This window comes from Chrysemys picta, chromosome 2, assembly GCF_011386835.1.
Source record: "Chrysemys picta bellii isolate R12L10 chromosome 2, ASM1138683v2, whole genome shotgun sequence".
Lineage (NCBI taxonomy): Eukaryota > Metazoa > Chordata > Testudines > Emydidae > Chrysemys > Chrysemys picta.
The window spans coordinates 234,020,413-234,033,816 of NC_088792.1; the positions used below are offsets into that span (position 1 = coordinate 234,020,413).

At 43.7% G+C, this 13,404-nt stretch overlaps 1 protein-coding gene across 2 annotated transcripts in view; it reads right to left on the reverse strand.

Moving 5' to 3' along the window:
- Positions 1-426: 426 nt before the first annotated feature.
- The window catches only part of TRPA1 (transient receptor potential cation channel subfamily A member 1), a 69,881-nt gene continuing 56,903 nt past the window's right edge, over positions 427-13,404 (reverse strand). For both annotated transcript variants that reach the window (XM_005309284.4, XM_042845041.2), the window contains 6 exons: positions 11,424-11,553; positions 9,048-9,230; positions 7,685-7,753; positions 3,741-3,851; positions 3,039-3,136; positions 427-1,637 (listed from right to left, as the gene is read on the reverse strand). In XM_005309284.4, coding sequence (XP_005309341.3) covers positions 1,439-1,637; positions 3,039-3,136; positions 3,741-3,851; positions 7,685-7,753; positions 9,048-9,230; positions 11,424-11,553 — 790 coding nt within the window. In that variant the 3' untranslated portion in view covers positions 427-1,438. The remainder of the gene's footprint in view (positions 1,638-3,038; positions 3,137-3,740; positions 3,852-7,684; positions 7,754-9,047; positions 9,231-11,423; positions 11,554-13,404) is intronic.

Genomic DNA, 13,404 nt, shown 5'->3' on the forward strand with positions numbered 1-13,404 from the left:
TGGTAGTCCCAGCAGAATAGCTGTGAGAACAGAGAGAACCTGTTTCTTTCCCTATTCTCATTCAACAGCAGCATCAGGGAGTATGAAGATGAGCAGATACTAACTAGCTCCAGCTCTGGACTATAGCCAGTTTTGAGTTAGAGATGTTGAGTGAGGTGATATCCTCACTGAAATCATAGTGTGATGTTATCTATGCTACCTCACTCTAGGCAGTTTTAAAGCACAAATGCCATTAATTTGCATTGAGGCGCCCTGCCTTTTGTGTGGATTAGTGAGGTTCCACATTGTATGACATCATTCCCAGTACTTAGTTTACCATTACCTGAATAATAAGGTATTCTTTAGAGACTGAGTAAAATGATGTGCAAAGGCTAAAAGTAAAATATGTCTGAACACAAAGGCAGAGCACTGATGGTGACAACCAAATACAGACATAAGCAGTTTATTGTTACCATTTCTGAAACTGAAAATACAGTACAGCATTTCAACAGTACAGTTTAATTCATGTTTATGGTATACCTACATGTATATTACTGTATTCCACATAATGCATTTTATATTCTGTGAATAAATAACAGGACCCAAAGTGCAGATTAAGCTAACAAGATGAGTTGTGATGGTAGAACCAAGAGAAAAGGTATGTCTGCTATGCAGCTGGGTCCATGCTTCCCAGCCCAGGTAAACACATACAGGCTAGCTCTGTGAGGCTTAGGCTAGGTATCCAGTGGGTTGGGCAGGTTTGGACTCGGTTGGCCATCCTGAACCACCACTCATGGTGCCACGGCCACACTGCTATTTCTAGCACACTAGCTGGAGCAGCAGTAGTGTGTGTCTGTTCACCTGTGCTGGAAAGCACCATGACAGTTTCAGTGTAGACAAACCTTAAACGTACTATGTACAAGGGACAATAGTTCAAAGTGACTGACAGAATTAAATTCTGCATTCTGCTATTTGTATTTTAGGCTGTACTTATCTGATGGCAGAATCTGGCCTTTCAGTTGCACAATAGGTTCACAATCTTACATTTATTTTGTACCTTTCAGGGCCTGATCCTGCAGTCCTTACTCAGTCAAAACTCCCAATGAAATCAGTCTGGCTCAGTTTCTTGTTTTACATTAAATGATTTTTTACATAAAGTGATTCCTTTACCCATCTGTCCCAAAAAGTCAGGTTATTATAGGAATTAGTATACTTTGAATGCATCAAAAAAGATGTTCATAACAGCAAAACAGGTCAGTAAATACAGAGCTAAGAGGTTTATTGTATTTCTTGTAAACCCTATCTGGGAACCTGTTCTATACTTGTGTACATGATGTGAGTACCATTAACATTACACATGAGCATAGGAGAGGAGAACCTAAAGTGAAGCAATTTTACAAGTAATATATGATGTGATATTCATGTTCAGAAAGAGTTGTTGTTTTCAGCTGTGTTAGAGCTAGGGGCATTTTGATTTTACAGCTTTTAACACAGTATCCCATTTACTGTTCATGTGTTCTAACTGCTGTTTCCTAAACCTATGCTGAAATAAATCATTACTGTCTTCATCATCAGCCTCTGATACTATCTCCATTTTTTGTATGATCAGTTTAATGAGCTCATGCTGTTTTTCCAAGAGTGTTGACATATCCTTAAGCCTAAAACAAAAGAAGTATATACACAGAGTAAATTTTATAATGTAGTTTTACAGCAGATTTCATAGAATCATAAACATTAAAGATGCAAAAGACCTATTAGATCATCAAGTTCACTCCTCTGCCAAGAAAAAAAAGTTCCCTAGAGTATATTTAATATCTCATGCCATGGTGCTTCCCCCATTTCAGGAATATTGGGTTGGAAAATGAGCTGCATGGTCCTTGAGAAAAGTGATATATAACTGTACATTTTAAATATAAGAGCAGAGATCTGTCCTATCCTGAAGCAGAATTATCACTTGCAGGGCATGATCCTGCAAAGCCCTTTCTATCCACAATAGTTACTCATTTGTGTAGTCCCACCGAGGTAAAAAAGGCCAGATTTTTAAAGGTATTTAGGTGCCTAAAGAGGCAGATTGGTGTCTAGAGGATTTTCAAAAGTGCTTTGGCACCTGCCTAACTAAATCTGGCCCAAAGGGATTACTGAGGATTTAGTATTAGCCCTATAGAATGCAATTTGACATATACGTCTTTTTGTTATATTTTACAAAAGCAATTAATTACAAAAATGGAATCCATCTCCATGGGTTACTGAATGAGTGTGTTGAAAACTCCAGTGGTGGTCCAATGGTAGAGCAGTGAGGCTCGGGAACTGCAAGGGGATCTTTAATGTGTTTCCTGTGGCTTTTTGCGGCACATAATATTAAAATATTGGGAGATTTAATTATTAACCAATCTGGATCCTTTTACTAAATTATTAACCAATTCTAGAATACTTGGTCAGTCATTTTGCTGTGAGAATTAAAATATCTATCTATCTATATATATATATATATATACACACAGCAAAATGACTGATCAAGTATATAGTAACTGAAACAATGAATTCACACTACTGTAACTCTTTTGGGTAATGCTGATCATGAATTTGGCTCCTGAACCACTGAGATCTGTCACTGGCCTAGAACATGGAAGACCTGCGATCAACTCCCTGCTCTGTCACAGATGTCCTGTGTGATCTTTGGCAAGTCATTTAGGTCCACATTTTTTTAATGAAATTTAGGCTCCTAAATCAGTTAGGGGTTACAACCCTGAATACAGCAATGCCTAAATATCTTTTAAAATCTTGACCTTAGTGTCTCTGTGCCATAGTTCTCCATCTGTAAAATGAGGACAATAAGACTTCACTACCTCACAAGGCTGTTGTGCATCTAATACATTAAATATTGTGAAATATTCAGATATTACGTATTCAGATATGAGGGCCATCTGAGTACCTTAGATAGATTTAATTTCACTTTATGAGTACAACACTAAGTGCTATGACACTGGCATTAACTGAAAATATATTCGCAATGCTGATTCTGCTTATTAGTGCAGAAATAAAACAACAAAAATAAATACCTGTATTTCTGTTTCAAAATTTCCAGTTCTAAAGTTGTATCAGCATTCTGAGCATCTGTGACAGAGTCTTCATAACCAAAGCAATAGTTGAACACGCTCTAAACAGGAAATTGTTTAGACATTACAATTCAGACATTACAGTGATACACAAAACCCTAGAGAGATAAATGCAGCAATTTCTCCTCCCCAGAGTGAAAGTTGCAGCTTCTATCATAAAGCTATATTTTAGCACCCTTATAACTTTGGCTTAGAAAATGTATTTGGCCTGAAAACAGCTAGTTTCACTTTGCCAGCAAAATAACAAGTTCTCTCAAAGTTGGAAAAAAATATTCTGTGCTGCAGGTCATTAAACTATTACCCTTGTTTGAATTATATTAGTTTATCTCATATTTCGTCTCTCTCTGCCAAGCTTCCCGCATGGTTACACTTCCTTGAAAACTCATGACCAACTATAGTTGCTTAATCACAACTTAGTTTCTTCAAAGTTATGTTATTTTTGTTGTGGATAGTTTGAGGCCTAATCCTGTGCCCAGTGATGTCAATGGAAGATTTTGCCATTAACTTTAATGAGGACAACATTGTATCCTCTGGTTCCAATCCTGCACACAGCAACATTAATGACAACATTCCTATTGACTTCAGTCCATGAAAAAAGAGCCCCAAGTGTGTGTCAACATTTTACTCTAGGATACATCAACTTACCATAAATCCACAGTATCTTGGCCTATTAGGATACACGGTGATTGATTCCTGGTCCACCCGACTTAGGAACCAATATGGCAGCTTCTTCTCTAAATTTGTGTGAAGATTAACCTAAACATATTTTTGCATTTAGAGTAGTAATTAACATAGCATAACACAATTCTCTTTAGATCAAAATACATGATTCGGATGATGTAAATGTCCTACTCATTCTGGTAATAGGTTTAAAAAAAAAAAAAACATTTGCTTCATTGTTTTGAAATTTAGACCTTCATCCAATGTATAATATGTAAAGCTGGTTGTTATGGCCAAAAAGAGGAAAAGTCATGTGTTAGTCATAGTAAAATAATGCAAATGTAAAATATTTATAGAGAAAGAATGCAAAAAGTCACTGGAGACACTTCTTTAGTGGATGCTGGGTGGGCAGGGAAACATCTGGCGTCCAGCATAGTTTGTAAATCTCAGTCTCAGAGCTCAGGATGGATGGCTTTGTGCTTAAGGCCGTGGATGCAGTCTTCAGAGACTTGGATCTCTTGCTCTACCACAGACATAATGTGTGACCCTGGCCAGTCACTTACTGTTTCTGTGCCTCAGCTCTCCATCAGCAGAATAGGAATACTAGTAATTCCCTGCTTTTTATTGATGTATTGTAAGAGGCTCTCAGATACTCTGCTGATGAGGGCTATGTAAGCAGCTAAGATAGAGAGACTGGTATTGAGGGTTTCAGTGGGATTCAGGGAGGATCGTGCAGTTGTCAAAAGGTTAGATCAGAGAGGATTTCCATCACTTGAAGAAGCTGGGTTTGCAGGACTATTAATAGGATTAGTAATAACAGGTATTAGGAGAGATTCTGCAATAGGATGGTGATTGGGTACTTGACACAGTGGTAGGATCTGAGACCATTCAGCAGTTGGAGTGGGTATTATGAAGCCCTGACATGCAGGGGGCATGGGCCTATGGTAGGGCCGCTGTAGAGTAGCCTAAGCTGCCTTGTGTAAAACTGGTACCTGTAGGAATTCTCCCCTGGCTTAATTCAGGGCTCCCCTGGGCCTTTTTATACTGTTGCTGCTGCGTGATGAATCCCTCTGTGATGGGGTGTACAAACTCCATCCTGTGCCTGCAGGGGTTATCAGACAATACTGGACCCAGGGAGCCTGCCGGCAGCGCATGCTCCAGCTTGAGAGGAAGCTTAAAAGGGAGCCACTCAGCTCAGAAGGGAAGAGGCTGGGAAGAAGACAGACCTACCCTGAGGGCTCCTGAACAAGGGAACTGAAGAAGCCTCACTCTGAGCAAGAGGACTATCTGCTGAGGCCAACTAGGGCTGAAGGTTTAGTTGTCTTTTCTTTTGCTATCTTATATTTAACTTGGAGACCTTGGGCCAGACGGATGGCAGGAAGTGACCCAGGGAGGCAAGCTCTAGGGCACTCCAAATTGTCCAACACTTTATAGGTCCCTGGGTCAGAACCTGGTGCAGTGGGAGGGCCCAGGATCCCCTGCCAACTGCTCTTGTTGCAGGAGGGCATAAACCTCATTCCCTCCCCCCACTTCCCCCCAAGTAAGGAGAGACTAAAGATGTTGAAAATCCTGAGGCGAGGATAAGCCACATACAAGAGTTAGGAACTGGATGGAAAGTCCTTGCTGCTGGGAGGTGAGAGACTGGAAACTGGGTCCTGGCCCTTTGAGGACTCTACTACACCCTCCCATCCATTTAAACTATTAAGGAAATACTGAACATGTATACTTATTTCTTTAAACATGAAATACTATATCAGCTCATTTCAGTTATTCATAGCATTGGTATTTCATGTTTTTGTCAAACATGGAAAAGGTCACATAGGTCATTTGAAGTTTCAAAACACAGATATTTGAGTTTTCTGATAACTAACTGTGCTCTACACATCACTAGGTGACTTCTAATGACCATGCCTGGGGAATAGCATTCGACGCATCTGACGCCCCATCCTTCAGTTTTTCGTCCGTGGTCTCACTCTCTTTGGAGTCAGATTACTCCTTATCTTCTCTTTCCTGGTTCTGGATTTACCACTGCAGCCTACTCAACTCCCATGGCTACTTCACCCCTCCTGGCCTCTTACCAGACTTCTTACTCCAGTACAGGATGCCAGGGCTTGCTCTCCCAGTGGACTTCCTCTTTGTTCCTGGAGGCCGCCTTCCTCCCAGGGAACAACTGCAGACTCCTTCCTCTGCAGCCCTCTTCTGCTTTCAGCCTCTTGGTTTTATAGTGCTGGCCCTGCCCTTTCCCATCTGGGCTTCACTCTCAATTAACCTTGGCCCTCCTTTTTTCAGGTGATGCAAAGTGAACTAATTGGCCTCTTAGACCCTCATTATCCCTATCAGAGCTGGTGTGGGGTGAAAACCCCATCACACCAACCAATAAATAAATAAGTGCAAAACATGCATTTCTTCTTCAAGAATTGCCTCTGTATTCCATCCCAAACCCCTGCTTTCAGTCATTTGTATCTCTAGCAAAAGAAATTCCTTTTGGGATGAAATTTCTCATGCTGTAAGCTAAAAACAAATTTTTAAAATACGTTTGAACATAGTCAGTTCAGCTAATTGTGAATTTTGTGAGCATCAAAAGAAAAGGTTACTCACCAGTAAGTGTAGTTCTTTGAGTGTATTGCCTCTGCACACTTCTGGGATATATGCTGCAGCACTGTGAAGCTCTGGGAACTTTCTAGAAAGCAGTGCAAACCAGCGCCACATGTGCACCCCCTCTTGACAGTGAGTTCCTGAATGTTCAAAGCTGAAACTACAAAACAGCTGTACACTCCCAATCACCTCAGTTCCTTCCACCAAACTTTGGAGCTCTAGAGAAGTAGAACTCCAAGGTAGTGTGAGGCTGCAGAAGCAATACATTCTAAGACAATTGCATAGTCTTCATGTTTCCACTTGTGGAAGTCTAGTGATCATACAACCTACAAGTAGGTGGGCTGAGTTCTAAATAAATGTGTGTACAGAACTCCAAGCAGCAGACCTGCAGATTTCTTAAGTGAAAACGTTACAAAGTCATGTCACCTAAGCTGCCTTACTCCAGTAAGCAAGCCCCAAGTCCTAGATTTTTAAAGGATTTTAGGCACCTAAAGATGCAGATAGGTACACAGTGAGGTTTCCAGAAGTGCATAAATGAGTTAACTATGAGAGGGGTAGCCGTGTTAGTCTGGATCTGTAAAAAGCAACAAAGAGTCCTGTTAGACTAACAGATGTATTGGAACATAAGCTTTCGTGGGTGAATACCCACTTCGTGGGTCTGACAAAGTGGGTATTCACCCACGAAAGCTTATGCTCCAATACATCTGTTAGTCTATAAGGTGCCACAGGACTCTTTGTTGATAAATGAATTAGGTGCTCATGTACTTTTGAAAACCTCACCAACTGCATCTTTAGGCACCTAAATACCTTTGAATTAAGTCCCTTCATTACTGTCATTGGCTACCATATAATATGTCTCAATACATAGCCTCTGATATGTTGCAGGGGATCTGGTGTCCTTCACATTTTCATGAATCTTGATTATTTTTAGGCTAAATAGATTCTCCCCTTCAAAGAGAAAGCAATAAATCCCCCAAATGACACATACTACTTTTGGCTTTCATGCTCACATAAATAAAATTGGCTGAATTGACTGTTCAAACTTACTTGAACAATTTATTTTTAGCTAAAAGCATGAAAAATTTCATTCTATAAGGAACTTTTGTATAGTTATACAAATGACCAAAAGCTGGGATTTAGGATGGAATGCACTTGTCAACCTACCTAGCTTACAGAGATGTTGGAATATAATTTTACCATAGTGATAAAAATGATACTAAAAATGACACTACAGACCAATAATATTAATGCTAAATAAACCAGTTCTTTCAAGGTGATATTGAAGCAATTACAGCTGCTACTTACACCCTACAAGCCGAACATACACTACGAACCTGCATTGCAATCCTTTTCAGTGCCGCATATTTTTGCACCTCAGCAATGTCTCCAACAGCCAAACCAATCTAAAAATACAACATAGAATCAAACAAGTATTTTTAATTACCTGATATTTTACATTGGGTGGTTTAAATTATATTCCTCACTGGTATTATGATCTGAAAAGCCTTTTGCTAAATCATATTGTATCAGCAGAACACTTCCCCACTAAACACAGAAGATTTGGCCATACTTAAAATCCATAATCAAGAAAGTTAATTGTTTGTTTAATGCTATTTTCATTTTCTTAGCAAATTATATTTGCTTATCACTGATGCTCTTTTTAACTACTTCTAAGAACTGTTCAAAAACGAATACACTTTCTTTAAGGCCCTTTATTGCTTTCATTGACTTCAATTGAAGCAGGATCAGGCCAACATCCTGTAAAGTAAAAATCTTTGTATCATTTCTTATCAAACATGTTGTTTAATGAGGCATAGGCAAAGATGATACATTAAATATTTTCTCGCGCGCGCTCTCTTTGCTACAGTTCCAGTCTGCTTATTCTTTTTATTTACATCAGTCCTACCATTTAGTGTTCAACAATACTTCCGGTGGGATAAGTAATTCATTTATTTAATACAACCCACTGAGATTTGCTTAAGCAATTTGTTTAAATATGACTCTAAGAACATCAAGCTGTAAATTACTACAGTTAGGACTAGATATTGGCTTTTATGCCCTGGATGGGGTCACTCTGAAGCCACATTAGTTCAGGAGGAGCACTGGAGAAACTATGCCTCAGACAGGCACAGTCTCTGCTCGGGCTTGTCCATGGACATGGGTAGGGGGCACAAACTGGCTGGTACAAGGCTGCTCTCCATGGTGTGCCACCCTGCCTCTGTCAGCTGGTGTGGGGCCATGATCTTGCTTCCTTCCTTGAGCCTTTTTGGGTTCATTGCTTCCTAAGGAAGGGGGAGGAACTGGTAGTCTCTAGACTCCATGGAGCATAGGGGCTAATAGTGAGGAAGAGCAACATAAGGGGCTGGCTTCTTGCATGGCCACCTTATACTTTGCAGTTGCACAAGGCCCATCACAATCTGGCTCTAAATACATAAATACTCAAACTTGTTCTGCAAAAATGACAGAAAAACACTTGTTTTAGGTAGTAAAACGAAGGAAGATTGGAGAAAAGAGAACCAGAGAAAGGCAAAAGGAAACACCTCAATGTCTTCTTAAAAAAAAAAAGTCATGTTACTAACTAATGAACAAAGTTTGCTGCAAATCAGCGTGCACATACACAAATTATCCTATCCAATAATGATGTGTATACACAGCTATGTTCCCAAATCTCCATATTTTACTATATGAAATACTTACCAGCAAGTTCATAAGAAGAATTGGAATAAGCAAGGTGAAGACGATGAGAACTGCATAACTCAAGAACGGATAGGGCAAATTATCACTTAGCAGTGGATCAAGGAAAGCCTCATGATAATTAATATCTCCCAGCATCATAGCAAATGTCTGCATTACAGAAAGGAGCGGAGTCTTGTAATGTTGCTGAAAAAAGAAATAATGCAGGCAATGTAAACAGGCACATTTTTTAAATCTGTAATGTCACCTCTTTTTTTTTTCAGATTCTCAATTCATGAATATTGGTTGTGGTGTATTTAAAACTTGCACATAGATCTGTAAAATTTACAAATACAAGATAGAGTGGGCCAGATCTTCTGCTGGTGTAAACTGGTGCAACTCCATTGACTATTCAGCCTTGCAAAAACTATTATCCTAAATACCATACCGAAAGATTCAAACTGGAGCGATGCACTTCTGGAGTGGATTAATTTCTGACTAGAGAGAAATGAGGGGACACAGAATCAGGATATTCTCTCCTATTCTATTTTTATTTACAATGTTCACATAGGGACAAATTGGGCTCCCATCTGTGCTAGTGTAAAAGGACTTCTGACAGTTGAACTTGAGAGTTTCTCTGCTGCACATGGCACTAAGTTCAAATACCTTACAGAAGTCTAAGTACATTATATCAACACATACCCCTTTATCAACCAAACATAATCTCATACAAAAATGATTTCAAGTTCCTTTAACAAGACCTATAGTATTTTCCATACAACCTGGTTGACTGGTATTAATCATGTTACCATTCTTCAATTCTTAATTGACTGAGTCAAGTGTCAGCCTTTCCATTATTTTACCTGAGAGCAATGTCAAGGTACAATTATCTAGATACAATAACCTAGGTTATCTAGGGTTTTTTTCCTTTTTTAATACTGACACCTGTTAGTACCCTTCCAGTCCTCTGGAACTTCCCCAGCATTCCAAGATATATTAAAAAATTAATATCAACAGTCCAGAGAACTTCTTGTCCAATTTTTTTTTTCATCTTGGGGAAGATCTGTGCAAGAAGGGCTCCAACAACACTGGGGTTATTATGGGGCAATTTATCCTTCTATATTTTCTTTTATAGGGAAAAACAACAGTAGCACTTTTTGGATCGGTTTCTGAATTATTATAAATATGTTATTTTTTCAAAGATAGAAATTATTTTTCCCTACATTATAAATTGTCCTAATTTTAAAGTACCTCATCAATTGTATCTATCAAATATCTGAATTCAGGAAACATTAGGGTGACCAGATCACCAAAGACAAATATCGGGACGCGGGGGGGGGGGGTGACGTGGGGGGGCGTGGCGGGGGGGGTGACGTGGCGGGGGGCGGGGCAAAAAAAAAAAAAACAAAAAAAAAACACCTTCCTCCGCAAGTGCTGGAGGGAGGCCCGGGAGACTCAGGGGAAGCGCGGGGCCGGGGTGAGTAAGAGTCCGGCCTGGCCCCGAGCAGGCAGGACTCAGTCGGGTGGTAGGGAGAGGAGGGGGGCGGCCCGCGGGGCCAGGCGGCAGCTGTTGTTGTCCCCCCGGGCAGCGGGACTCGGGAGCAGCCGCTGCTGCAGCTCCCACTGCCGCGGGGGAGGAAGCGGTCATGGCGCTCGGCGGCTCTGGCGCCCCCAAACCCCCCGAGCCAGGGCCTGCTGCGGGGACCCAGCAGCGCACACGCTGCGCCCAGCCCCTGGCCAGCGTCTGGGCTGCTGCCCAGCTGGTGCTATCGCGCGGCGGCCCCGTAGTGGGGGCAGCAGGCCCCAGCCCCCCCGTGCCTCCGCCCCGGGGCCACCGCGCGATAGCACCAGCTGGGCAGCCCAGACGTGCCTAGCCAGGGGCTGGGCCCAGCGTACGCGCTGCTGCAGGCCCCGGCTCGGGGGGTTCGGGGGCGCCAGAGCCGCCGAGCGCCGTGGCCGCTTCCTCCCCCGTCGCCTGGCCCCGCGGGTCGCCCCCTTCCTCTCCCAACCACCCGACTGAGTCCTGCCTGCACTGGGCCAGGCCGGACTGTTACTCACCCCGGCCCCGCGCTTCCCCTGCGTCTCCCGGGCCTCCCTCCAGCACTTGCGGAGGGAGGGGGAATGGTGAGCCCGGGGAAGAGGCGGGGATTCGGGGAGGGAGCCAATCGGGGGAGGAGGGGGCGGAGTCGGGGCAGGGGGGGGGGCGCGAGCACTTCCGGGCTCAAGGCTCGGGGCATTTCCTTGTTTGTCCGGTTGTCCCGACCGCACGTCGGTCGGGACGCGGGACAAACAAGGAAATATCGGGACGGTCCCGATAAAATCGGGACGTCTGGTCACCCTAGGAAACATACAAACAGTATTATTAACAATGACAACAAATAACTATGCCATTAATCTAACCTGTGAACACAGAAGGACAAAGAAGCTGAGTCCAAAGGCCAATATCAGGAAAAAGAACACAACAGCAATCCGAATCAAAGTCCTCAGAATTTCCCAGAACATTACAATGTAGATTCCATAGTTTTCAAATCTAAGGAAATGTTTGTAGGTAAAAATTAACCACCATCAAATACTATAACAGGTTACTTTTCGTGCCATATCTATAAAGCAGAGCACAATCCTAATACATGCAGCCCAGTTGACATTTTGCTTCTAGGAAAGATTTTTAAATGGTCAGTACATTTTTCTAATTTCATGCACGCAAAAGTGGAAAAAGTCCAGTTTGTCACAAGTTTAGAACAGGGGTTCTCAGATTTTTTAATATGGTGGATCACATTTTAATTGAAAGATGATTGTCTCATGGCTGGCTTCTCTCCCATTCATGATCCCACCTCCTCTTCCATCTAAGAATGCCTAACCCCCCATATCATGTACACCAACTGATTACAGGAAAAGTAATATTAGAAACCCAGTCCATCTTTATAGCTGTCTTTTAATGTGACTTAGCCACTAGAAACCAGGAGAGCTGGTACCATGAGATAAGCCAGCTCTCCAATTTAGAATATCTTCCTTCTTTTGCAATAAGGGGTAAAATGTGCTATGCCTTTAAAAGCTGCAGCAAAAAGCTCACAGTTGAGGTCAAGGGGCAGGCTACCATGGCTTTAAGACACCTTTGTAGCCTCCTGATATTGTGCTACAGAGGGCTGCCTATGTAACAGTTTTTCAAGCTGGCCTATGCACAGAAGTGCTACCCACAATCCCTGCAGCATTATGTCCCATGTCAACGCCCCCTCCTAACTGTGATATTCCCCTCCCACTCTTTGCTTCACCCCCAAAGCTGCCCCTACACCAGAGCTTACAGAGGGGTTCTCATAGGGCACTAGAGATGCCTTACAGAAAGCTTGCACTGGGTGAATTCCCACACTCCCTCCCCTAGCCAGATTCAGGGCTTTCACAGCTCTTTGACACTGCCACAGCAGCCTAAAATAGGGTTACCATTCGTCCGGATTTACCCGGACATGTCCTCCTTTTTGTGCTAAAAATAGCGTCCGGGGGGAATTTGTAAAGCACTCACAATGTCCGGGATTTCCCCCTCCCCCGGCAGAGCGAGCGGCTGGGAGGGCTGCAGGGAAGTCCCGGGCTGGACTCAGGAGCAGCTGTAGAGGAGCCGGATCCGCCCTGCATTCTGAGCCGGCAGCTCCCTTGCAGCCCAGTCCGGCAGCACTGTGCAGGGCCAGACCGGGTTTTGTTGTGCAGGGCCAGGGACCGGGTTTTGTTGTGCTGGGGAGCTCAGCCACGTGTCCGGCTCGGCTGCACAGAGCCCAACACTCTGTTCTGAGCAGCAGGGTAAGGAGGTCAGGGGGCAGGAAGGTTCTGGAGGTGGCAGTCAAGAAACGGGGGGGGGGCTTTTTGGGGGGAGTGGAGAAAGTTTTGGGCAGTCAGGGTACAGGTAGGGGGTAGGGTCCTGGGGGGCAGTTGGGGGGGGTCTTAGGAGGGGGCAGTTAGGGGACAAGGAACAGGGAGTCTTAGGTAGGGGGTGGGGTTCTGGAGGGCAGTTAGGAGCAGGGGTCCCAGGAGGGGGCAGTCAGGGGACAAGGAGCAGGGGGGGAGTGTTTGGGAGTTCTGGGGGGGGCTGTCAGGTGGCAGGGGTGGGGAGATGGATCGGAGCAGTCAGGGGACAGGGAGCAGAGGGGTTTAGATGGGTTGGGAGTTCTGGGGAGGGCTGTCAGGGGGTGGGGAGTGGTTGGATGGGGCGTGGGAGTCCCAGGGGTCTGTCTGGGGGTGGGGGTGTGGATAAGGGTTGGGGCAGTCAGGGGACAAGAGGCAGGGAGGCTTAGATAGGGAGTGGAGTCCTGGGGGGCAGTTAGGGGCAGGGGTCCCAGGAGGGGGCAGTCAGGGGACAAGGAACGGGGGGAGGGTTGGGGGTTCTGGGGGGGCGGGA